The following is a 27,462-nucleotide window of genomic DNA, read 5'->3' as shown; positions in this document are numbered from 1 at the left end:
ACTCTTGTAATGATACAAGACTAATGCTGGCTACAGCACTAATTCCCTCAAACCATCCCTCATTAGCAAATGTTGTTAGTCTTGGGTGGCCAGTCAGAACTAATTATATTAAGGTCATGCATTGTGTCATTCTGAAATGCTGTCTGCTTATGTTATACTGTATGTGTGAAGTGATGCTGGTCTTGTGATTCCCTTGCTCGTTATCTCACTGTAACATTCTAGTGATTTTTAGTTATTATTACGTTATTATAGCAGTCAATGAAATCAACACCAAAACATAATCTCATGTGAAGTGTGATACTGTAAAACAGGTGCACAAACTCACCTCTCTCTCCTGGCCGGCCACTTAGTCCATTACCTCCGGGGAAGCCTGGTCTGCCTGGAGGCCCCTGTTCTCCCTGTGGCCCCGGAGAGCCCTGACGACCTGGTTCCCCTGGAGGGCCTGGCACTGTCCGGACTACAGACTGACTAGGGATCTGGTTCAGGATTGAGTTGTAGCGAGACAAGTGGCCTGATGGAGAGAGTGGCAAAACAAGCAAGTGAAGAGAGATACATTAATAGAACAGAAAGGGTTACAGAATATTACTTTAAATTTATCCAGACTAAAGTAAATTCTAAATAAGGAAAAGCAAAACATGGATTCCAGAGTGGAACAAAAATATATTCACTCTGGAGGTGTCTGGAGATCACAAGTTCAAATGCCAACAATACCACAACCCACCATTGACATGAGCCCAAGAGAGCATAATTAGCTTCGCTAATGAATGTATGTGAGGGCAGATTAGCTCCAGCAGTTACCTCCAACTGTAATGTGCTGTAACATAAACAGCAGTTTATGAAATACAGTAACATGCTAGCCCTCATTCTCCCCAGTTTCTAGCTGTCAGTTGATAGGTAGCTAGTGCATAGAAACTGCAAAATGTCCAAATTTGGAAATAAAAATATGTTAAATATATAATGAACCGCTTATCATTCATAAGTTGCCTATTCAGTCATTACTGACAAATTCAGAAGCCCAATATGAAGACCCAAGTGCTTGACATATTGTGTGTTAATGTGGTATTATGGATGCTTTGTATACTTGCTGTGTTAAAACATACTCACTCTGAATTAATTGCTCACACACTTGCCGTGCTATAGAGCGGACAACTGCCTGAGACTGCATGTCGCCCTTTGAAGATAAGAAACAGATGGTTAATAGTCCATTTGTTTGGTGCTCCAACCAACACACATTACAGGGTGTTTAATGAAGCAGACAACAGCCCATAAAGTGTAAATGTTTAATAAGTTTAATTTAATATACACCATAGTCTTATGTTTTGATGCTCATCCCTATGGTATTTCACAAAGAGACAATAACAGTCCATGACTGAGCATAGACAGTTTTACAGTCAGACATGGGTTAGGAGAGCAAAGGTGTGTGAGGGAGATGACACCGAAGGAAGAAAATCTGAGAGCGCTTGTGATTTGTGTCAGAACTGCTGCCGGCTAATACTGCACCATTATATATGTGATATGTCACCCATGCCAATCTTATATAAACTCTACAAAACTTTACACATTAGTTTTACCCTTTCTCCTCGCTCGCCTTTGGAACCAGGAATACCCTGCCAAAAAGAAAAGAAAAAAGGTAAGTAAATAGTTGTCTTGCAAAAATAATGGAGGATTTCAAAGCTTTGTGAACACTGTTTGTGTGAGTCCCGGGTCTGATCAAAAATGAAAGAGATACCAGTTGTGGTTTGGAGAGCATATATGTCTGCTTTGCTGTAACACAGGTCATTGTGAAGGGATTATGACTGAATCATCATGAATGCAGCACACGGTCCAAGAACATAAAGGAGACACGTTCAGCTAATGCAGAGACGGAGGATGGTCCAGAATACTAAGACTACTAAATATAATTCTGATATCATAAAATGGTAATTTAGAGGTCTGGAAAACACGGCTCACACATATGAAGGACTAATGAAGTTGACAAAATGTATGTGTCATTTGTAATATTACATGTGAGAGCATATGTAGCAGGAAACATTGAGGCATTGCCTGAAATATCACAGAGCCAGAATGTATTATTTGCCAAGTGTCATAGCAAAGGGTCTCAGTGTTCATGCACAAACCCCACAATGATGCTAAACCTGTCATCTCCTTGACAGCCTGTCTACCAGGTTCACTCGAGAGAAATCAATACAGAGAAGTTCAGATCACTACACTCAAGCATATGGTTCTTTTTACCACCATCTCTGAACAAGCACTCAATTACAAAGCTCTTGCTTCCTGCCTGAATGCAGTAATTTGAACAGGTGTCACTCCACAGGAATATAATGGAGATTGACATTGCTTCACATCATTCGATCCCTAGCTTGCCCCCACCGTCAAAATAAGAAACAAACATTCCACCCTGAGGGTCCACACAACAACAGCTGAGGTTTCTTCAATGGTTGCGTTCTTCTTGATCAGCATGATGGGTGTTTTTGACTTTTGTGTGACGCTGGAAGTCCTGGATGTAAAACAACACCTGTCTATATTGTGTATTAATATAGCTAGGTTCAACAAGAATAAAATATCATGTTAAAATGCTAGTTTGAATCACGATTGGTGTCTAGGCAACAATGCACACAGATGTGAAGAACTGTAACTCATGGAAATTCAAATCATATGGAGAAATCTATGTGACACTGGGTTAACATGCTTTACAGCTTCACAATGGAACACAGGAGTGAGCAGAAATGAGCCGAGGGCTGCCACAAGGAGGAGAGGAGACTGAACTGTTATTTAACCCAGTGATCTGTCTGTTCAGGGTGGTCTGGAGTTCAGAGCTGCAGTCAGTGTGTAAAGCTGGATGAAGTAGTGGGAATGACTCAGCAGTGGAAGTGAGTCCCAAAACTAACAGTGTAGTTATTTTAAACCAGGAACACGCTTTCAGCACACCCCATTCGTCTGAACTAGAGAAACCATATTTACAAAATGTACAAAAAAGAAGACCACAGACCTTTGTGGAATGATTTTGCTTACTGATTCAGCTGATGGCTACTGAGGTTTTTAGACTTGGAAATTTTTTTTTATAGTAATTAATAAATGTGTGAACAGAGAAATTTCACCTTACTGTAAGACTGGGATACTGATCAATGCTATAGCAAATGTGAATGTAAATTGTTGTTATTCATTCAATTATTTTCATTTAATTATTATTTTCATCATCATGTAATTTCAGATCCTAAAAAGGGTTTCTCCATGTGCTGCTCTTATACTTACAGGTGGTCCATGATCACCATGTGATCCTTTGGGTCCAGCGGTTCCTTGCGCTCCAGGAGCACCTGGACTGCCCTGTTATAACAAGACCAAATAGCCAAGGGGTTAAACAAGAGCATAATGCACCTGGGTGGTCCTGAGTTTGTTTGGAAAGAAGATAATACTTACAATTGGTCCTGGTGGGCCCTGTTGCCCCTGTGGTCCATTTTTCCCAGGCAAACCCTGCAGATATAAAATTCCATTATAAAATGACTAAGTTAAAATAAATACAATGCTTATATAGTGATGTGGCTCTATCTATCACATCTCAACACTTTAGCATGATCATATCATTATCTTATCATTAGAATGTAAAAATATAATAAAAATGACCCTGCAGCTGACAGAAATCCAGATAATGTAAACCAATTAGTGTCTCCTTTATTTTACTCAACTTCAGTGTGAATGACTGATGCCTCAACAAGACGGTTTCCTATTAGCTGATGCACAGCCACATCTACAGAATTCTGTTACTCATTAACACATTCAAATGCATTAACATCAACAATTTAATATGGCAACACATGCTTTTATATTTTTAGACACCAAAAATTAGATATTTGTGTAAATGTATTTTCTGGACCAAGAAAACTATACCTTCTTACAGTAGTTAGTTATTACATATTTATTCAGAGATAAAAAACAATTGGTAAAAGCCATGATATATGCTGACATCTACTCTGAGCTAATTAATGTTCAGTTCTGTTCTATTTTGAAAGAAGAGGTTAAAATAGAGTTTAGAGAGTTTTCTGTTAACCAACAACACTAGAACATTAAGATGCAGACAAACCTTGCACAGACGTATACATCCTGCTACCTTTTTACACAAAGATTGCTGTCATGGAAGCTGTCTTGTATGGTATTAACGGTACCTCCCTGTTAGCAGGTAGTAACAATGTGACAATGAAGAGAATGCTTTCCGTGTACACATTATGTCCCCTGATACCCATCCAAGAACGTCTGACCGGCAGCTTATCTGAGCATTGTAAATCACTGGTGCCCAAGCTCACATCTACAGCTTATTCAGACTGGAATTGATGCTTCCAGCATGATAATGCACCCTGTCACAATGTATGTATCATCACTGAATGGTTCCAGTAACATGACAACAATTCATATTGCTTCAGTGGCCTGTTCAGTCCCTGGGTTTCAAACCCATTGAGCATTTCGGGATGAGGTGGAAAGGGCTGTGAGCAGCCATACAATTTCCAGCAAGTGTGCAAAAAAATCATTTCCACATGGTACAACAATGCTGCACAATACAACCTCTGTAGAATTCATGCCCAGGCAAACCCCTGCTGTTTTTAAGGCCATTCATGCCTATTAGAGCTGCCAGTGTATTACTGATAATGACCTGGGCACATTTGCTTCAAAATTGGATGCATATTTGTTGGTCTACACATAAAGAAAACCAATCTATCTATGAGTTGTTGTCCAAGAGAAATGAATGACTTTTTAACAAACAGGAATCCTTCATTTTGACAAGAGAAAGACTTGTGCATCATTCAGTCATGCTCTGTTCACTGTCAAAAAACTGTTTTCATTTGCAAATCTCAACAATAATGTATGTGGCAGTTGATAAATTATCCTCAGAATGAAATGAATAAGCAGTTCATAAGAAATAATGGGATGTTTTTATTTTGATATCATGCTGCGCATCATTTCAGGGATATAGTCTAATCGAATGCAGACATGTTTGTGAAGCAGATATTTTATATAATAATCATTATCATAAGTATACCTATAGGCCATTGCTCATCTTCTGTTGTTTTGAAATATTTGAAATATCACTAGAACAAGGCTTATAAAGGACACGTTAATCTCATTACTGTGAGCTGACAATTACAGCTGGAATAATTGGCAGATTTGTTTTTTTAGCATTATAAATTTCTAATTTCATTTTAGCAAATATTTTTATGTTTGCCTGTCAATAAATGCTTTTGAGGGGAAAAGTAGAAGTCAATAATTGTTATAATGTTCGCAAGAAAAAAACACCCGCTATTCATTCCAGCTGTGGTTGCATAAATATTTGCATAAAATGAACTAAATTCTTTGTAAAAGCTTATGTTCTTCATACTGGGTAGAAATATGATTACAATTAAATGGTGAAAAAACAGGCAGAAAGACATTTAGAGAGTTATTTAGAGTTATTTTGACTCACTTCAATGAAAACAAAACTATTTTAGATAAGAGCTAAAGCTAATCAAATCTGAAATATTAAAATGTAAAAAAAAATCTAGAAAAGATGAATTAGTTGTGAAGAACATGAAAAGAAATGAGCAAGAGAAAATACATCTACACTGTACAAGTGATCATGGGAATCATGCACCAAAGTTGTATTCTTAGCCCCTGATCTAGTGAACTACTACAAGTGTTCAGTTTTGATAGAGAATACAAAGCAGTTCTGTCAGCTGTTCTGCACTGTCAATCTAAGTAAATAAGCAACGGATTCATGGCAGTATAATCCACATGAAAACTACAGTAATCCCTGCAAATCTGAAGTCGAATATCAAAGTTCACATTAATTAGTTTTCTTAGGAGTAAATTCCCTGCATGCTACAAGTACCAGTAGGATCTGAGAGTTTTTCCAAATAATAAATGAGGCCTAATATTTGGATCGGCACAATCTTAAAACCAGATGTAACAATATTTTCTCTCAATCTGATCCAATTGTAATATATTTTGGTGCACAAAAAGACAAAAGACCAGCTCTGTTTGCATATCCAGCTGCAGCACTGCATTTACCCCCAAATCACTACAGTGTACATCAGTAGTCTGGGTTTAGTAGTCCAGTATTAATGCAAGCTCCGGATGCACACATTTAAAGGTAGAGATACATAGATAGAGATACAGAGTGGGCTTCGGACACTGTACCGTGAATGTACTATAAATTGTGATCTTTTTTCATGTTTTACCATAGTTCTGTAAAAGTCTTCATTTGGCTTTTATACTCTGCCTTCCTATGTAATTTTCTCCATTGTTAAGAACAGATCCTTTTGTGTGTGCTGATATTGTATACTTCATCCCAATAATTACACTGCAGTTGTTAGAGTCGCTGCAAAATTGGCAAAACCTCAGCTGAAAATTCATCCTGAAATGAGGATTGCATGAAATACAGAAATACCAATAAACTGGCACTTAGACTTCTACTGTAGGTGAAGATTCATTTTATTCGGGTTAAAAAGACCTTAGGTAATTAATGCTGCCTATAATGAAGCATTTAACTCTGTTTACCAGAGGCCACTGTTTAAGGGTGCCAATATTCAGCAGAATATTTCTGTCATGTCACACAACAAAGTGGCGCTTAAGTGAAAGTAGCTACTCAGAGCTTTAAGAATTTTTAGTTTCTGTAACTATTTCTTTTTTTTTACTTGAGGCAATATATTTATATATTATATATAAATCACAATCTCATTCGGCTCCAAGTTCTTGTTCAAAGCATCTAACCACTAAAATAAGGTTTTCCCAACAGCGGTTAAAAACATCTCACACTCGGCTACGGGAATGGGAGTGTTTATTCAGGTGGGTCAGAGTGTTTGCATGTGTTCAACATTACAAGCAACCAACAACAACTAGAATCACTTTTTTGGTTACAGTGAAAATATAAAGATAAAGATTGATTTTGTCTACTTAAAAATAGTGACAGTTTTAGAGGCAGTGACCACAGTATAATGTTTAAATTGTGTATGTTAGAGTACAACATTGAGGTACTATTGGTCTTGTCAAAATAGGTTATTGCATAAGGTATATTTTAACTCGGAATACGAGTTGAGAATAATGAGGTGAGAGATCAGTTTTAATGTGCAATCATTTAATCCTTTACTACCATGAACTTATTAGGCTATATATACACAATCCTCATTTCTTTCTATCCAGCTCTCTAAAAATGAACCATTATTAAATGTGATTCATTGCCCACAATATCTTATAAGAGGTTTTCATCCAATATGAGCCATTTGGAATAAAAACACTGTACTGTTTAAACGCTTCTCAAATGCAAAGTGCTTTTCAGCAACCACATCAAGAGAGGAAGTCTAGAGTATTCGTCTTATGCACGCACAAAACCAATGCAAAGCCACATGTCTGAGTTCTCCCTTTCCCCAGAGATCAAAGTCTCTCCCTCTCTCTCATTCTCTGTGTCAGTCTATTTCTCTATCTTTTTCTCCATTTGTCTAGAGGAATGGGATCGTAGAGTATTTGAGTGAGCCAGCGTGGAGTCATCCATTGCTGGGCAGCTCTGTGATCCAGCTCGATCACAGGCTTTTTACACGCTGCTAATTAACTTTCCATGCCAGAATACAACCAAAAGGATTCTGGATTATATGTTCGGTGTGAGCACAAAACTCAAGCATTCAGGAATTTCTCCTGATCTAGTTTTCTAGTCTTTAATTTAGAAAAAAAAAAAACAAACATCTCATTAATAAAGTATTGTGGAGATGTTTAAAATCCTATATAAAAAGTTCCTCTAGAGAGACAAACTAAAGAACCTTTGACCCCATGTGATGGAACTTTATTCATAAGATTGTATGCGTTCCTCTAGTAATCTCTTCTGTTATCTATAGGATAAAAAAGTGAATGCTACACTCATGTGTAATGTATGATACAATCAAAATGGAAAATTTTCACTGTGCTCACAGAAGAAACTACAATCAATGTTGGACACAGCATGTGCATGTGGAGTTAAAAAAGCCTAGTAGACAGAACCTGGCAATTTGACTGGGCCTCCGTATCTGTAATCAGATCTATTCCTGAACCAAAACATTTGCCAGGCCTATCTGATGAGCAATCCATGTGGATTGACAGAATTAGTATTCCTATTACTCTGCCAATCCCACAGGCTTCCATCAGCATGTATTTTGTCTTCCACCTTAAAGAACGAAGGAGGGATTTGAAACTCTAAATGTATTCAAAGTTTAGAAATTTTAGATATGTAATTAAATCATAAATGTTAACATGTGCAGCTGGAGCTTTGCTATTTAAGTAAAAAAAGATGAGGCTATAACAACCACAACCATGATAAACCACATGCACATATCATGTACCTTCCTAACATGTAGGTTTTTAATAGACATAAAACATTTAGCTGAGGTTAGTGATCATCCTTACCCTCTGTCCTGGTGGGCCGTCTCTGCCGGGTCCTCCACTGGCTCCTGGCACACCCTGACAAAAAAAACAACAACAAAAAAACAAATTAAAAACTTCAATTTTTGGCAAAAAAAAAAGTGTTTGATGGTAACCTTTCCTGAGGGGCAAACCAAAGAAAACATTTGTAACGTTTAATGGAACGTCCCAAACTGTAACACAAACCAAAGTCAGTATAACATGCATAAATTGCATCTCAATGACCGTAGTTTGCTAATTGGGACACTGATGACCGAATACCGTTTTGAATAACTGCTTATGAATGTTGTTCATATTCTGCTTTTCCTAGCTTTCTTTGACAAGTAAGAGTGTTTGTTAAGTTGCTGACTGTGTTACTGGCTAAACAACACCGCAAAAAAAGTAGGTTATGTCCATTAATCATGCAAGAAATGCTGTGTGAGCTGAATCAGCTCATTACACGGCAAGACTTTAGAGATTAAATCAATCACCACCAGAAGGGTGTGCTGTCTTACAACACTGACAAGTTTAAAAAGATCAAATTAGCATTTGGGGTCATTGTGATATCGCTGAGAGATAAACTGTGCACATCATGCCAACGTATGTGTGCTACGTGGGTAGTTAATCTACAGTGCTCTCACGGCTGTCTGAAGTGACTGTCTTCACTCTCGGCATCTATCCTCTGGCTTGCTTCACTGCTTAAATGATATATTCTCTCATTTTCTCAGCTGAAAGCCTAATAATAAAAGTGAAGATGTCACACATGCAATCTGCATAGTCTCATTCGTTCCAAGATGAGGAATTGTGGTGCGTTGCTCTCCAGATGCCCTGTCAGCTTGCTTCTTTTACTGCCTGTGAGACAAAAACAGACTGAAAGCCTGAGACACAATGAAAGAAATAAAAAAAAAAAATAGGCCAGATTGATGTCTTATATAAATGCCAATATCTGGTACAGGGCAAAACCTACTGTTACTATACTACAGTATTGGTTTGGGTTATTTTTATACATCTAGACAAGCAAAAAGTCAAAATCTAGCTAAATATTGGTTATTTATATTTATATATTTATTATTGCTTATTTTATACCTTGTATACTAAGTTTACTATAAAGTAATATATCCATTCAGAAATGATAGTGTAATAGTAATGCTTATGTGCTTGTGACAAGCAAACTTACAGAGATTAAAAGATGTGATTTCAAACATCACTCTAAAACAATTCTACCCAATAAAGTAAAAAAATAGCTGACTTTCATTTGACAGTTTAATATTTGCAAATTACATTTTTAACTTTTGAGAACGTCTTCCAGTTTTATTTGAGTTTTTTTTTTAATAATTGACACATTATCTATACTTTCACTTAAACACAATTTCTCAGTACTTTCTCCATGCTTGGTCTTGCATGAGAGACTAAAACTTTCATTGAGACTGACAGCAAGACAGACAGAAAAGTCTATATGGGGAAAAAGCTCCACAGGCTCAAGAACTTCCCTAACATCCTATGAATATAATTCAAAAGAGTTCTGCATGCAGTTTTCAGAATCTGACAGGCTACATTTTTCCTGTCCATCAATGAGACGTCTCACTTCTACAGCATTTCCCACAGATTTAATGTCCCTTTCAAACTTTAGTGTCAAACTCTTTGCCAACATGCCTCACGCACAGTCAAAATAATTAAAGAAAAGGATTTATTTTATGCCAGTGACTATCTTTCAGAACTGAGACCTAAATAAAGACCACAAGCCTAAACTGGAGATATTTTTCACAGACAAAGAAGATGTGTGTGTATTGGCAGCTGGTCAAAGAGCAGCAATGTTTTCTTCCCTCTATGGAGGCCCCTGGAGATTTTGTAGCAGTTGTCATTGGATTACCATCAAAGTGTTATTTTTTTAAGAAATGAAACCGCAATTGCAAGGCTTTGAAGCCATTAGGGTGTGATTCTCAAAATAATAATAAAAAAGTTTGATCTTTAATCATGGATATGGAAGAATCTCACACAGCTAAGATTATTGTGTTGCAAACTTGTATGCACAGGAAAATCTCTAAATCCTGACACCACAAAGATGATGTAATATACTTTGATAAATGATGGTGATTCTAATAAATCCATCTTCGGACAAACAGAACTGCAGCACGTGTGCAGGACCATTCATCACAAACTGAATATCGCTACACAACAGTTATCTCAACACTCATCAGCAGCCTTGCCTACCAGAAGGCTAAAGAGCACAGGTGAATATTTCACAGCAGAGTATTTCCTTTTAACCTGCTCAGCAGCTCTTATCAGCCTCTCTGATGTGCTGTCTGAGTATGAATCCCATCAGGCGGCAGGAAGCTTCAGTAATTAATAACAGCACTAGCAGGTAATGATTTTCTCATGTGAGTGATTCCATTAGGTTTTCCGTTACAGAGGGGTGTGTGTGTGTGTGTGTGTGTGTGCATTACAAATTAGTGAGCCAAACTTATCAGCATACCTCAAAGTGCAGACACACATACACAATACCTCTAATTTGCTCCCTAATGCGCCTCTATCTGTGAGGAGGAAGACGCCTGGCTAATGGGAGACGGAGCACTAGCAGTAAGACTGCCTGTCATTGTGCATGCTCATTAGACAGACAATCTGTGGCTTCTTTTGCTCTTACCTGAGGACCTGGCAGACCTGAGTCACCCTTTTCTCCTTTTTCTCCTGTAGGTCCCTGAAATACAAGACATAAAGGAATAAGAAAGCATCCTTTGGGCAGTTTCCAGAGCACATATCATCATGAAGAAGGAATCAGTAAAGAAACATTATATATTGATGAGAAAGAGTTCACTCATAACAATACCACACACACTCTGGTTGTAAAATGAGCTAAAAGATTTAGGATTCAAATGTATTCAAATAATAATTAGATAATAATTTTATACTGCCACAGACAGAACAAACATCAGCTCAGTGTTAAGGTGGCATAACCCGCACACAGAGAAAATTGTGTTTTTCCCTTCGCAAATAAAACTACACTGAGGCAATATAATAATTGTATTAGTAACTTTTGTTTGTGCTTCACTTTTATTTACACGGTATATCCACAGCAATATTTTTTAATAACTGATACATTTTACATTGAAATCTACCAACAACTATTCATTTTCATGCAGAAATAACTCAGTTATGCTAATACCCAAATGGCTTCTTATATGCTCACAATACAAGCTACGACATAATGGCATTGCAGAACTTACAGACAGGGAACAAATCAAAGGAGGAAAAAGCACATTAAGCATCTTGATAAGCTGCTGAGCAACCAGAACAACTTAAAAACATCTTGGCATAAATTCTTAATGTCTCTAAACAACATTCTTCCAAAATATATTCCCTTGGTTGATGTTTAATGATAGTGTTGGAGAGCATTGCCTAACATTTCAGTCCAAAATCTCTATTTTAATTAGGTTGAGATCTGGTGACTGCAAAAGCCATAACACAAAAATTTACATATTTTTTTTTAATACTCAATTAATTATTCAGTAAATGGGGCATAGTCAATACATGATGAGAGCATTCTCGTCAGGATAGAATTGTTTGATCATAAAATGAAGATGATCACAGAATTGCAGTGATCCGTTCTCTTTAAGAAGACTATGTGGACCATGGCAGCAAAATGTATAACACAGACACCGGTTTAGGCTCTCACGTTTCTGTAGGTAGTGCACTGTATGACCAATCTGTACACACCATCTGAGATAGTGAATGCATGTTAGAAATTCTTCTGCCTTCGGTTATCACTATCAGGATTTATATATTATTTTTATTTTATATTAATAGCAAAATAGGCCATTAATTATAAATCATGTCAGAACCTTTTCCAACTTCTATGTGAAATTTCAACCTATATATTAAAATTGAAAGCAATAAAAATCATTTTAGGGGGAAAAAAATGTACAATAACCTGGCTATATGCATGCAAACCCTTATAATTAGGAATGTGGCAGTGTTCACAATCAACCAACAAACAGAAATAACGTAGAGCTGAGCTTCGTAAAATTGATGAGGAAACCATGAGGAAACTGGTCATGGAGTTTACCAAAAGGCTTACAGCAACATTAAAAGTATTGAAGCAATTTCTGGCAAGTACTGTACTGTTTGCTCTCTTCATGGTACAACAATCTCCCGAATACTTCATATGTCTGCATTACAGGGGATGGTAGCAATACGAAAGATTTTTATAAACAAAGAAAATAATGTGTGGAATAATGGTTATGGTCTCATAAATCTAAGAAAGAAGCATGGGGGTGGCAGCATCATGCTTTAAGGCTGCTTTCTTTAGCTGGAGGTGGCTTTAATCAGGGTGGATAGAATATCTCAAGGATGCATATTGAATAGCTCCAGACAGCAGTCGATTTTTATCTTTTTTCCCCTAAAGTGATTCTTATTGTCTTTCACTGTTATTTATAGCTTGCGATTTCACAATAAAGGTGGAAAAGGTTCTGACAGGATTTATCTTGGTGTATTTTTTACAACACAAAAACATGCCATTTTAACAGGGGTGTGTAGACTTTTTATACCCAATGTAGGTGTGATTAGATTTGAATAAATGATTAGGTGTGATTGTAAGCTAGATTTTTCAGTCCATTTTTTGTAAATAAACAGATTTTTATTTAAAAAAGCACATGGAGGAGATCTTTACATAGTCCATACATATGTACATAAGCTAAGAAAAAGCAGTAAAAATCTTACTGGTGGTCCTTGGATAGAGAGTCCACTTGGCCCCTGTGGTCCAGGAGGCCCCTGAGGTCCTGGAGGTCCAATTTCACCGGTTGGCCCTTGAGGTCCCTTTAATAATTAGGACAGAGGAAGGCTGTGGTTTAATGATTTCCTTAATGTAATCTAATTGAGAAAAGAAAGATTTTCTGCCAGTATTGAATAAATGTAATCAATGTTTCTGGTCAGCACTGCATCAGCCTGCCTGATGAAACCTTCTTGATCTCACTGTCTTCATCACTGAATAGAATATTCATGAGCTACAGAGAAGCTGAACACAGTTTACCCTGTGACATACTGCTCAGATAAGGCGATTGCAACTGACTTTATCCTGCTTTTATAAATTGCTTTAAACATTATCCATATAAGAGAAATGTCATCCAACTTCATCTGACCCACAGGACATTCTGCATGACTTTATGCCTGTGTGTGAAGAAGACTGAAAAGAAGAGCTGCAGTAACAAATCAGGAGTCTGTAAATCCTTAAACAAGAATTCAACTAATAATCCAGGGATCCAAACTGAGACCTCAGTCAAACCCCAATTTACTCAACATGTAAAAACTCATGAGTCCTCCAAAATCAACAGTGACGGATGCTGTCATGTACAAGTTTAGAAATTCCAGAATGTTGATCAATCTTATTCTTTTGGATACTAAAGTAGTTTAGGAGCTCGAGGAAGGCTTGTGTTGTGGATTATAAAAGACTGTTTTTCTAAAATGTGTATTTTACCGCTGAGCCTGGTTCCCCTCGGTCTCCTCTTGACCCTCTTACACCGGGACCACCCTGTAAGATACAAACACATACAATTCTAAATAAATGACTGCAGTCACACAATAAATTCTCCAAACTTTTTCTCAAAAGCTGGATTATTTTTGTTCGGCATACTGCATATATCACTTAGCCTAGTTAAAGCATTATGCAATGAAAATGTGTGTTTACAGAAGTTCAAAATCTGCTGTCAGTATTGGGGTACTGATGCTACTACATTTTCATTTATGGCGTTTTGCAGAAGCCCTTATACAGAGTGACGTACAAAAGTGCTTTGAAGTCTCAAATCAATGAATAAATTAAAACTGGTTACAGACTCCAGGATACCATCAACCTCAAACTCTGTGGCGGCAGTAGCTAAACTTTTTCAAGTCAAGTCAAGTCAAGTCAAGAGGCTTTTATAATTTTTAGCAGAATATTGCAGCATTTACAGAAACTCGTTACTTTTTCTAAGAGCACTTTTTCGTTACTCGTTTCTTTTACTTTTGAATTAACTAGACATTTAGAATAGCCGTGTGGTAGCCTAGTGGTTAAGGTGTTGGACTACCAATCGGAAGATTGTGAGTTCGATCCCAGATCCTCCAAGTTGCCAGTGTTGGGTTCCTGAGCAAGGCCCATAACCCTCAGTTGTAATAAACACGAAATAATGTAAGTGACTCTAGACAAAGGCATCTGCCAAATGCTGGAAATGCAATATATGGATATCTTATACAAAGCATACACACCTTTTGTGCAGTAAATAAAAGAAAAAGAAAAAGTATTTGCACTAATTTTCCCAGAGTTTGTCTTAGTATCATCAGTATAGTTAGCTACATTTTATTAGTAGTTGTATAATATCTAGCTACATTACCAAAACAGTAAGAAAGCTGTACTGATTTAATCTATGAGTATCTTGATACTTGACAAGTTAGAACTGCACTGTGGCTTTGAAGCAGCAACTGTGCCTTGTGCAGTGTAAACTCACCCAGTCATCAAAGGGTCGACTCCCACCCTGTTCAGAACCCTGGCTATTGATTACACTACTTAAAAGTTCATGCCCTCACTGCTGTAGGCTGCTGCCAGTAATTTCACCCCGTTAGCTTCCTCTTCCAGTGTTTACTTTAATCGTGGCCCCAAAGCACTTCTGCGTGTATATGGCTCAAGGCTACAAATCAAATGTTAGCATGAATTTGATTCCTGTGCTAGTGGTCCCCTTTCTCTGTTGTGGAAGCCTACAGGAAAGACTGCATGTCTCCACTGTGAAAAAAAAATGTCTTTAAGACATGTTATCATGGCAGCATCTTAATATCAGTGGGGCATATAAAAATTTTAATATTAAAAGAGTCTGGAAGCATCTGAAATGTAAACTGCACCAGTACTATTGCTATCTAGATACAGTCTAAAAGAAATTACTGATATGGATCTGTAAATATGAACAGGACAGAAGCAAACTAATCAGATTTGATAAATTGATCTCCACCTTATTACTTTCTCAACATGATGGATGTTTACCCAATGTGGCCTTTTCATGGCCTTCGAAAGGCATGTGTACAGAGCACTTCGTTCCAAATAAGCTCATTTGTTTATCCTGCCGTTCGAGTTCTACCTGATCAGTGGGCTGAATTAAGCAATCAGACTCTCTATTGCTTGTTACCCAAATCTCATTTACTCATCTTTACCTAATGACTGTTTTTCTGCAGCTTACTCTATGTGTTTGACAACTTCCCAATCTTATTTATTTCTAGCTCTTCTCTTTTTCAAAACATTGAATGTGTAAAAAAAATACTGTAAATGTGATTGTTGATAATGTTATGTCATATGTGATGTCTCATAAGCAAACATAGGACTAAATATCTTACTGGAGGTCCCGAGGGTCCAGGTGGTCCTTTACTGTCCTGAGAGCAGGTGCACGCATGAGGCAGAGCAGGGCAATCTTTCTCTACTCTCTACAAAAAAAAAACAGCACAAGAAATCTCTCAAGACAACTTTTGTCTCTCTTCTTTAAGGTTTCCATATATCTTTATTTGTTAAAAATCTATCACCAGTATTCATGCAATTCCCCCAAGTCATTAATTAAGCACAATAAAAAAACAAGCAGTACAGGGATAATGTTCTTTCTATCTATCGATAAACATTTGTCTGTCTACAAATAGTGCAAGCATGGGAGACTGTATCAAAAAACGTGCTTGTTTCCATAACATTAGAATCTATACAAATTATTGCAATGCTTTTATCTATACAAATTAATGCAATGTGATGCTTAATCAGTGGTTGACATGAACATCACGGTGAATCCATTTGAGTCTAGATATAATAAGAAATTTTGTGGATGACCTAGTCCATGTGTTCTCAGTCTCAAAGGCTTTCCAGTAAACCAGACTGTAAATAATCATTTAGCTACTGGCAATTTAATGGCGTACAGATTGTTTATGTTGCTAACTTGACTGCTGGATTGGCTTAGTTTTAAGCTGTCAGGGTAATGGAAGGAACAGCATTTTCTTTTTAGGTAGATGGGTGGGCGCGCTGACTGACTGCTTTACTATTGCAGTAGGACAGAGCAATTCAGTTCGTACCAAGCCTGGGAGCTCACAGCATTTATCTCGGCTGGCCCATGATGTACTGCAGACAATATCAAACATCTGAAGCTGAAACTGTGGACACACAAAGACAAATATTATACAAACAACTCATGAAAACAAATACAGATTTCTGTAAAACTGACCATGAGTATAAGCTATTTCTACCAAAATTTTACATTCACTCTGTTGAAAACGAAGGTCATGACAACAATGTTTACGCTACTATCAGGAGTGTTTACCTGGAGTGCATTTTTGCTTTTATCAGTTGAGTCATTTTATTGCAAATTATAGATTTCTTTTTCCTTTTTTTTTGCATTTTCTCAAAGATAATTACAGCAACAGTTATTGTCATCAACCCCAACCTCCCTTTATGGAAAACATAAATCACACACAGAGTTATTGAAAAATGCGTCCCATAAAGAAAATCCACTTATATTATTGACTCATATTTCACATCTAACTTCCCCTCATATGAAAATTAGAATTTCGTTAGTACCTCTCCCATCACTTTTAGAAATAAAGACAATCTATCTCAATGAATTTTTAATGCAAAGGCTGTTCCTCGTAATAACCAGCCCAGGTGCAATCCTCAAACATCCATGTCTTACCGATGCTGAGTTGTCCCTGCTGCCACGCGAGCGTACCATTCGTCCCAGAACCTCCAGTCCATCGGTGGTGATGTTCCCAGCAGCGTTGATGGGCTTCTCGCCAACGATCTTACAGTCAATCACTACCTTTGCAGAGGTCTTGCTGATTGCCACATGAAGCTGTGTGACAGATGAAGGAATGCCATTTTGTCATACTTCATTTTTTTCCCCCAGCCAAATCTTTATATACAATACATGATTACTGCAGACAAAGATTTCAGCAGTTATAAGGGTGTCAAATGTTTATGCAAAACAATTTTGCACAATGCTTTCATGAATCCCTCAGTTAAATATATTTGTAAAATAAGCTCTTTGGCCACTCAGTTATGAGTTATAGACACACAGTGAGGATGTGAGTTGTACATTCAGAGATGCTTTTCTGTGCACCAAAGTTATAATGAGTGGTTATTTGAGTCACTATAACCTTTCTGTCAGCTTGAACCAGTCTAGCCATTCTCCTTTGACCACGCTTCTTAACAGCACATTTCCACCTGCAGAACTACCGCTCTCTTGAGGTTTTTTTCTTTCTTTTTCACAAAGACTTCTGTGCAAACCCTTGAGACTGTATGAGAAAATCTCAGGAGATTTCTGAAATCCTTAAAGCAGCCTTTCTGGTTTGGTGACTGGATAATTGCATTGATGAGTGAATTCAATATAATGTTGTCAGTCTATACAAAACTGCTGTAGTACAGAGCTGAATCAGCTAAACCTTGACCATTACCTACTAACCATTACCTAGTTACGTCTCCATTATATTCCAGCCTGCTTTAATAATAACTTTATTCTAAGATAACAGACCACCAAAAAAAAAGTGTATAATCTGATGTTGACTAAAGCTCACACATGCATGATGCCATTGAGACAGATCAGGAAGTAAGATGGGGTAAAGAAAGAAAAGATATAGCTGTCAGACTGCTGTGAATAAAGGTGGGTGAATACAGGCTCATATTCAGCTCATTATGGCGCTGTCACACAGCCACGTAAATTACTGTGAATAATAGTGTGATTTGGTGCGTGAGAAAAAAATTCAAACACTTCTTGTCAGACAGAAAAAAAGGTAAAAGAGGACAAAGGAAAGACCCAGAACTGCACTTTCTTGTGAAAATGTACACCAAATGCCAGTCGGATACAAACTATGTTCTGTGACCAGAGAATTCTAGAAATTATTCACAGCACACTACATGTATCACCTGGGCATTATGTGTGAGTGTGAAACATGTGATTTTAATGCAGAAGCTGAGAAGGGTGAGAAGTCAGAGTAGCTCCTTTTTCAGCTCAAGCCCCTGTGGCTCTCATGTCTCCTCTGATCAATCCTCAGATAATTCTGTTGCCAGTGTGATGCATTGGTCTATTTCACACCCCTTGCTTTATCCTTAATGCTCTGCTTGTGCTCAAATCCCAGCCTCTGCCTCATAACGATGCAGTGCTTCATTTGGTTGTTTGTGTTCCCGTCCCTTTCGAGGTGCTCCCACAGAGACAGGTTCCTGAGTGTAATTCAGAGATGGCTATGCAGCGAGTACGTCAGAGTGCTAGAAAATCCATCAATACCCTACCATTATTAACAAAACAACACATTTTACACCTGCCTCCAGAAAAGGTTACTAATACCAGATTATTTCCCAGATGAATAAAAAAAAAGAATTGAAACTAATATTAAGATTCATGTGTAATGTGTTTTATGTTCAATGATTATAGGAAGAGAAATGTTCCAAAAGCTTGTGTCAGCACTTGTTTTCCCGTGCGGAAACCAAACGTGTGAGAGCCGAATGTGTGGAGTGAGAAACAACAAACTCCAACTCAGCAACCGTTCAGCCGTGCCAAACTACACACACCAAAACCTTCAATCACAAGCAGCAAAGCCTCTTCAATTGCGACCTCTGCTCACAGGATCAGGATCTCCTCCGAGTCTAGGATGTGTTTAAAAGCTGTCAAAACAATCTGAGACACCAAAGATGTTACTAAGCATTATTGCACAAAATAAGTGCTGTGTGAGAACAATTTTACTTTGTAGAAATCTGCTGTCAGACAAATTTAAAGCTTCAGGCTGCTGTGCTGCATTGACCAGTGTGTGTTTCGTATTAACACTTTTGAAAAAAGAAGCTACATGAATTCCTGCGCTTTACTGAGACATGGGCTCAGTCAGTATCTAAGCCTAGTGCTAAGGACAACACAAAAGAAATAAACTATAAATAGTAAACTAGCTAAATCAAAAATGGGACATGGGGTAAATCATTGCGGTAACCAACATTACTAATGAGAATCTGTCATTTGGGGAACAGAATAAGCAAAGCTTGACTTAAGTGATAAACAAATCCACAGATCACTACACTGAGTTCTGGTAATGCTGTCATCCGGGTCGAAACGATATACACTCGGGAGATAAATAGAATTACAAACAGGACTGGATACACACTGCACTACAGGGCACATTATATAATCTCTCCAAATAGATATATAGAACAGGTAATAGGTTGTTCTTCAGAGATATAAGCACTTTAGTTTTTTCCAGACCTGATGCCATTTGGCATGTCTGAGTATAGTAAGTATGAGGTAAAAGTGATGAAACACTCTGTACTTACTCACTTTCAGTAACTGTTGTGCATCACAGGACAACAGACACACACACATTTACACACTCATTCGTACCCATGTGGAGACTGGGAGAAAGTTCCAGAAAAACAGAAACTTACAATCAGTAGCTCAAACTCAGGAGCAAACCGGGACTCTGGAGCTTTTCTCCCATTATCTCCCATTTTTTTCAAACAACTACACAGACACATTAGTGACCAATGGTATAAAATTCCTTACTTGGTTCTGTGATACAAACCTCTGATAGTGAGTCTCTCTCTATGAAATTATCCTGGCTACAGATTTGGGTACACAGGCCAAGAATAGGCAACTCATTAGAAAAGCAGAATACCAAGTTGTACTTCAACCAATAAGGGCTTCATGCACGCTTCAAATATCATAGAATTCCATGCTGTCATGATAAAAATCTCAACAGTAATAAACAGTGAAATGTGGAGAAAAGTTGTAGCCAATATAATACAGTATAAAAGATACTGACCTTGTGAAAACTACCATAAAAGATTTTTCTGATGTCAGGTCCTTCAAAGGTCACTGTCTGGAAATCACCCTTGTAGTCATAATTAAAGAATGTCAACGTTTTCCCACCATCTGAAAACAAAATGCCATTCGAAGTGAAAATCAGTTTCATACGATACATTTACTGTTTTGTTTCCACTTTTGAGTCATAATATAATTGCACAGCCACAATAGGCTATTGCCTGTTTGAAAGCAATATTGGTGTTGTGCAAAAGCAAGCTTTTTAGTGACCAATACCGTAACAGCAGGCAGTAAAGAAGAATACTCACTGTCCAGGATGAGACCCACCAGGGGTTCATTGGCTTTATTGAGAACTTCCCACAATGCAAAGGCCTCCTGAGGAGTTTCAGGCAGGATGCGGAACAGCACTGACACGGTGTAGTCAGAAGGAAGTCCCTCAGGGTGCAGATATCTAGCGCCAATACACAGATGTCAATTGAACAGCATTTTATCTAAATTCTGAATACAGTGGGCACTTTCTGCTGAAACATAACCTCTATTTTTTACTGGCCCTGTAATCTGCTACAAAACACTCATTAACTAAGCTTCTAATCACAGAGTGGCCGAACTGTGATCGCTGTGAATGATGCTTATGATGTGGCTGTTGTGGTGAGTAAGCATCGGAACATCAGAGAAAAATACACTGTAGTGTTCAAAGGCACTGAAGCTTTCCACTATAATAAAAGTACTTCTTTTGAGCTCAGGAAAGCATAGCTTAATCTGGATTTTATCACTAGACATTCAAACAAGTATCTGTTTGAACTCATCACTGATGCCCTGAGCTCTCAGCAGCCAGTGGTTTTATTTTAAGGCTCATTTGGTTGTTCTCATGACAATTGGAGATATTTGCTCAGCCACAGTAGATGCTAACCTGTTACAACACTACTGATTTCTATAAGGAAGGAAAATATAACCAAACACTGTATCTTTCACATCAGGGTTAAATCCAATTTTTATGTACAAATCATGACAGTATCTAGGAATTGTACAACCTTATATTTGTTCTCTGCTTAAACATGCCATGTTCAAAGGCATCAATTCATTTCCTGGGGACCAAATTTAAAATTTTCACTTCACTTAATTCCTCTACATACTTGGTTGGCTGTGAGATGAGAGCATCCTTATGCAGCCTGTAGCAGGGGAAGCTGTTGAAAGTCCCAGGCTCCATGGAAACACCCTGCACATTACTGTAATCTTTCTCCACCATCCCAAACATCTCCATCATACGGAAACCTGCAGCCCATCAGAGCAATGCTGAACTCAACCTCAACTCAGAACATAAGAAGGAAAACAAATGCAGCAAGGAGGACTGTATCCAGCTTGTTTTTTTTATTTATATTTAATCTTATTTCATGGAGGATAATACAATATATAAAGTACAGAGTATAACTTTGTCTTCATATCTTCCAAGGCTCAGCTCACACTGTGATTATTATTTTACTGCCAAAGGTTGAGAGCGCAATAAATAAATCCATAACGACAACAGATTTTTTTCTTGGCTAGACTGTTTTTGTTCCTAATGAAAGAATGTTTAGCCTGTGCATTTTACATTTATTTAGTATAATGTGTTTGGAGATTTAGAATTTAGAAATCCAAACAATTCAATCGTTCGTAAGACATCATAAGCAGTTATGTTATCATAAATAAATCTATGTTAACAAAGCTGGTAAAACACTGACTGATTGAAGACTTCTTGGCATTTGTTTCAGAAATCCCAGATGAAAAGGGAAGTAATTCTGATTAGTCTGTTGGCATGTGTGTTTTGGCTAGAGAGCAAAAGAAATCTGCCTGACTGCAGAAGGAAGCACATTCTGAGATAAAAGTATTATAATCTCTTTTATTTTATTACCATAGGTTGTAGGATATAACACAACCAACATTCTCAGTTGTGATTGCAATGATTCAGTTATATACTGAATATTGTGTTACTGATTTAAATAATAATAATAATAATTAAATAATAATCTGATTATTAGAGAAAACAAACCACCTTGCATTCTCAATGGAAATTTAGTCACTCACCTGCCAAGGTATTCCCACTTATCAGCAAAGACGGACAAGCTGAAGACAAAAGATTTGAGTTACTTCGAGTGAAAGATTTACAATTTAGTTGTGGTAATATCAGCATAGGTTTAAAGTTGACTACTTTGATGTAAATCAGCTTTGCATTATGAGGATGTGAACTAACTAGTCCTCTTTAACCAGACTTACTTGCTGTTGCTGCCTCACAAACAAATGTTATGAGCTGCTCTTCGATTTTATTGACTGCATCCAGATCATCTACAAAGAAGACATGTTTCTCGCTAGGCTTGCTTGCAATGTTCACCAGCTCCCCGTAATCCGCATCAGCAAAGCCAATGGCAAAGATGATGTAACCTAAAGAAAACCACATATAGGCTCTGCATATGTTACTGTACACACAGATACATATACTTCCACTACTTCCTGAAGCAATTTCATTAGACGTTAACAATAACTTATTTTCAGGTCATGATTTTTGTTGGTTTTACAGCAATACACAACAGTAAAATGTGTTTCAAACAATATTTATTGGCATAAACCAAAATATCTATGTACTATAAACAATTAATTCTTCGTGAATTGATTAATTCTTTTTTCATTCAAACCATTAAAAGAACAAAATGTAAAAATATCAGCCCACAGTATTAGTGATGAATGCATTCACCGTAGCGTCTCTAACCTTCTGTTTGCAGGTCTTTGGAGATCTTGTTAACGTCGTCCTGTGAGCGACCATCTGTGAGCACAACCAGGACTTTGGGAATTCCCCTCCTCACACCCGACTCTTCTGTAAAGATGCTCTCCTTCACGTGTTTAATGGCTCGACCTGACCACACATCACAAATCACAGGTATAAGGGCCTTAAGCCAGGAAGCACAATTTACAACAGCTCTGGCTGCAAAGTGACAGACTATACTTAGGCTAGAGTTACATCAGCTTTATGTGTGACTGCCGAAGGGGAGCGATGTGTCAAATTGTCATGCACCTAGCTCCAGAAAGAGAAGCCAAATATTTTAAAGGGAATGAGATAAAAAGCCCCCAAACTAAAGCATGGTCTCTCTACAAACACTTAATAATTCCTTTACAAATGACCTTATAATTGTTAAATATATGTGTGTCATATACAACCTTTAACCCAAAATTGGTGTTCGAAGCAAAATTTTGGGAGAGTATTGTGCAAACTTTAACTTCAACTAATACTCAGTCTGAAATCTCACTCATTTACTTTCACGTTTTATAAATACAGTAGAATATATAGTGCATTCATTATAATAATAGTGTTAATAATGAAAATAATAGAAATTTCTTCACAATATGTTGGCATTGCACTGAGTCATACCAAACTAAATCCTGAAAAAGAAAGTCATTCCAGGTTCCAGGTTCTACAAAACTCGTGAGATCCCTTTATATTTTCAATACATTCACTCTAGTGCAATGCTAGCAATGTAGCAAACTTTCCGAACCATGTCTGCACTAGTCAACTATTTCTGGGCAGTTGGAAACTTTATTTTTGCTCAAATTATTCCTTTAAATCTTTCCTGCTTTTGCTTACAGGGCATGCTATACTAGTTAGCATGACTCAATTGTGACACAGCGTGCTTGTTAAATATAAACTGGCTGTCATTAGCTTGGTATGTCAATGTCTTCAACAGCAATTTTATTGATGATTGCTATTTCAGAGCATGCAAAGAATTTAACTTTGACAAAAATGAACTGCTATTTTAAAGTTATAGAAAGTTACTAATAACAGACCCAAGCAGTGCCATACACTAGCTCTCTTGCTCAGCAGGTTCCCTATTATCAAAAACAGAGCATAGCGACATGAAATGACATTAGTCTCTGCCATTCTGCTTCAATTTGTTCAATATCTTCTTAGGTTAAACCAGACAGCACAGACTGTCTCATGGATGCTAAGCTTGAAAAGCCACATTACACTGATAAACTGGGACAAAATTTTGCAACCCCTGTGGTTATGCCAGGATGATTTTGTCTCTCTCTCCTAATTTATTTTAGATGCTGTCAGAACGAAAGAAACAACTGGAGGAGGAGACAATCTGCAGCGCTTACAGTCACTGGAATAATATCAGTTTTAAATGTAACAACAGAAGAAAAGGGCTTATGCCAGAAAAGAGAGCTGTCACCTTGATTTGGCGTTAGCTGAATGTAGCTCCCTGAGCCGTGTCTGAGCAGCTGATCTTCTCATTAATCATGTAAATGATGTCTGTTAGGACATGTTTTAAAGTTTTAGTCAAACTCTGAGTCAAATAGAAACATTTTTCGTTCAGATAGTTTTCAAAGAAACCTGTTATCTTTCTGTGTTGATCTCTTACTTGTTTCTCTGTATTAGGAGGAACTACTCTAATCTATGTGGAACACTGGGATTTCTATCTTAATATCCTTTTTGTGAGGCCAATCTCTCAGTAAGTCTACATTTACTTCATATATTTCAATATATAAACAGCCTGAGGATTACCCCTAACGCTCCCACATCCACAAACTCAATCCTATACCGTCTTGTAAATGAGCAGGTCGAAGAAGCTGAAGGAAATAAAAAGAAAAAAGTATAGACCGACTAACACGACATCATCTATTTCTAGAGTTGCACACCAACTAACCTGCGATATATTGAACAGGGCCCAGCAGGCACTCCAGGCGTCTGACCTGCAGTGTGTCAGCCTCTCTCTGCAGGGGAGGGGTTTCTATGCATTTTTGTATTTGTGTAATGCAGGGTGAGCAGTTAAAGAGATTTTTTTACTAGTACATACTAAAGACCTGTCCTTAAATAGGAATTTATCTGATATACTCTAAATACAACGTTATTAAACTAAAAAAGGTACAAAATGCATGCTGCATGTCATAAATGTAATACAATTTTATACTGATTGACAATGCAGCAATGTAAACAAGTACTAGTAGCAGAAATGTGTGTAGAAATGATAGGCAAGATCATCCACAGTGCTTTTTATTTTAACACAAGCCTGTATGTTGGTGAGTTTCTAGCAGTGCAGGGCTTATGGAAAAACACAAAATCAGGACTGCGGTTTGTGTACACTCCACTACTCTTTATTCCTTCTAGCTTGTTAAAAAAGCTGCACTGATCAGCAAAGCAAGGCGCAGCAGTGTGCACTGCACTTATCACATCTGGTTTAATAAAATGAGATAGAGCTTCACCATCCTGCCATTTCACTGTCTACTATCACCCAGTAGTAAGTGGCATATTCACCATGAGTTTTGCTGATGCAGCTCAGTGAGATCAGATTAACTCATAGTTTTCTGAGCATAAAAGTGGGATTTTATTACAAAACATCACCAGTCTTCGAATTTCAGTTGTAGATTTTCAAAGTGTAGTTAATAATTTTAGAAAATTTGTAGAAATTCTCACCACTGGCACAGATAAACTATTACTCTAAAACATTCACACCCTGAACACTTTATTAGGAACACCTGTACACCTATGCGCAGTGCAATGCATAAAATGATCAACCTTAGCAATGGGAGAAAAATGTGATCTCAGTGATTTTGACTGTGGCATGATTGTTGGTGCCAGACAGGGTGGGTGGAGTATTTCTGTAACTGCTGATCGCCTGGGATTTTCCACGCACAACAGTCTCTAGAGTTTACTAAAAATGGTGCAATAAAAAAACTTTAACTGAGCAGCAGTTCTGCAGATGGAAATACCTTGCTGATGAGAGAGATCAACAAAGAACAGCCTGATTGTATTGCCAAGCTGACAGAAAGGTTACAGGAACTCAGATAAGCACTGTTACGGTTCTGCTCAGCTACAGTTGTGCTGAGCAGAAGAGCAGAAAAGCAGAAATGAACCCTACATTAGTATAGTGCTCCTTAGAAAGTGCTCTGTGAGTGTATATATACATAAATATGTATATGTTTTAAAATGTAATCGTAAATGTAAACGTTTGTTTGCGGAGCATCATACAGGGTAATTACCTTAAGAAGCCATTCCAGGCCAACCAGATGTAAGAAGATGCTACTAGAACTTTCCACGCTCATCTGCATGTGCTTAGAATTATGAAAGCAACCCAAAATTAATCATATTCAGAGAGTCATCTCCTCTTTCAAAATTCCTGAATGCAGACAAACGCTCATTCTTGTGCTCCTCAAGTACACCTGTTTCCTCCCCTTAAATCACTGTGAGGACAAAGCCAGCTCTCCGGTGCATATACATGCCTGTTTTGGTGTTTCCTCCCTTATAGGTGATGCGCTGTACAGCATCCAGCAGAGACTCCTTGTCCCTGTAGGAGCTGAGCTTGAACTCAGTCCTGGCATCATCGCTGAACTGAACGATGGCCACCTGTCAAAGACAAAATTAGGAGCGTTTATCAAGCCTGTGGTCTTGGATTTGTGCTATGCTGAATTTGGTGTGAGCCAAGTTAAACCCAAAAATCTTTCTGACCTTGAAATGGAACGCTCCAGTGTGCTATTTCCTACAATTCCCGGCTGTTTTTATGTGTGAGATTGACTAGTGTCTTTGAGTATGAGTGGCTCTGGCAGCGTTCTGAACTTTTCTTTCATTCTATTTTGTTTTATTGGCTTTATTTGATTTACGCAGTGTTTTCCTTGTAGCACATCCATGACTTGTTGCAGTGTACCCTGATGAGGTCGGTGAGCTTGATGGATATCTTTTGGCTTTGACCTAGTGTGTCTAGACTGGTGGTATTTTACTTAATACTTTCCCTCTTGACCAGGCCAAACATTTGCCAGTGTGGTTTTTACAGTCTACCCAAAAATAGCCTTTCCTACAGTATGATGCCCTGGGTAAGTGAACTCAAGCTACTTCACAAAATAGAACATAAAGTTATGTTTGTATTAATACTGTAAACTGAAGAAAGCTCATTATTGAATTTATATATATATATATATATATATATATATATATATATATATATATATATATATATATATATATATATATATAAGTATATATATATATATACACAAATGTGACATTCCAGTTGTGTAATGGGAATGATCTGCATGTTTAAATGATCCCAGCACACCTGTGTTCCTTCAGGACCAATGATATCCAAAGCCCCAGTGGTGCTGTATAGAAAGCGGATGATCTTCTGGAAGTTGTCATCTCCTATGCTCCAGGAACCGTCTACCAAGAACACCAACTCTGCTTTGGCTGCTTTACAAACTACAAGAGGAAAAGAGGTGGGGGAGGAGAGTTGGAGTGGGGGGTGTGAGTGAGATTTCCCAGAGACAGAAATCTCATTAC

General features: G+C 37.6%; 1 protein-coding gene across 3 annotated transcripts in view; it reads right to left on the bottom strand.

Annotated features, from left to right (window-relative positions):
- The window catches only part of col14a1a (collagen, type XIV, alpha 1a), an 81,842-nt gene that overhangs the window by 4,457 nt on the left and 49,923 nt on the right, over positions 1 to 27,462 (bottom strand). For all 3 annotated transcript variants that reach the window (XM_060870419.1, XM_060870417.1, XM_060870418.1), the window contains exons 26-45: positions 27,242 to 27,381; positions 26,412 to 26,535; positions 22,906 to 23,049; positions 22,416 to 22,580; positions 22,227 to 22,265; positions 21,299 to 21,437; positions 20,474 to 20,616; positions 20,167 to 20,276; positions 17,061 to 17,219; positions 16,447 to 16,524; positions 15,733 to 15,819; positions 13,856 to 13,909; positions 13,102 to 13,197; positions 11,030 to 11,083; positions 8,395 to 8,448; positions 3,418 to 3,471; positions 3,253 to 3,324; positions 1,572 to 1,607; positions 1,105 to 1,171; positions 326 to 511 (exon numbers count right to left, since the gene is read on the bottom strand). In XM_060870419.1, coding sequence (XP_060726402.1) covers positions 326 to 511; positions 1,105 to 1,171; positions 1,572 to 1,607; positions 3,253 to 3,324; positions 3,418 to 3,471; positions 8,395 to 8,448; positions 11,030 to 11,083; positions 13,102 to 13,197; positions 13,856 to 13,909; positions 15,733 to 15,819; positions 16,447 to 16,524; positions 17,061 to 17,219; positions 20,167 to 20,276; positions 20,474 to 20,616; positions 21,299 to 21,437; positions 22,227 to 22,265; positions 22,416 to 22,580; positions 22,906 to 23,049; positions 26,412 to 26,535; positions 27,242 to 27,381 — 2,001 coding nt within the window. The remainder of the gene's footprint in view (positions 1 to 325; positions 512 to 1,104; positions 1,172 to 1,571; positions 1,608 to 3,252; positions 3,325 to 3,417; positions 3,472 to 8,394; positions 8,449 to 11,029; positions 11,084 to 13,101; positions 13,198 to 13,855; positions 13,910 to 15,732; positions 15,820 to 16,446; positions 16,525 to 17,060; positions 17,220 to 20,166; positions 20,277 to 20,473; positions 20,617 to 21,298; positions 21,438 to 22,226; positions 22,266 to 22,415; positions 22,581 to 22,905; positions 23,050 to 26,411; positions 26,536 to 27,241; positions 27,382 to 27,462) is intronic.

Source organism: Tachysurus vachellii, chromosome 5 (genome assembly GCF_030014155.1).
Source record: "Tachysurus vachellii isolate PV-2020 chromosome 5, HZAU_Pvac_v1, whole genome shotgun sequence".
Taxonomy (NCBI): Eukaryota; Metazoa; Chordata; class Actinopteri; order Siluriformes; family Bagridae; genus Tachysurus; species Tachysurus vachellii.
The sequence above is the reverse complement of the archived record's forward strand: the minus strand, read 5'-3'. Positions and strand labels throughout refer to the sequence as shown.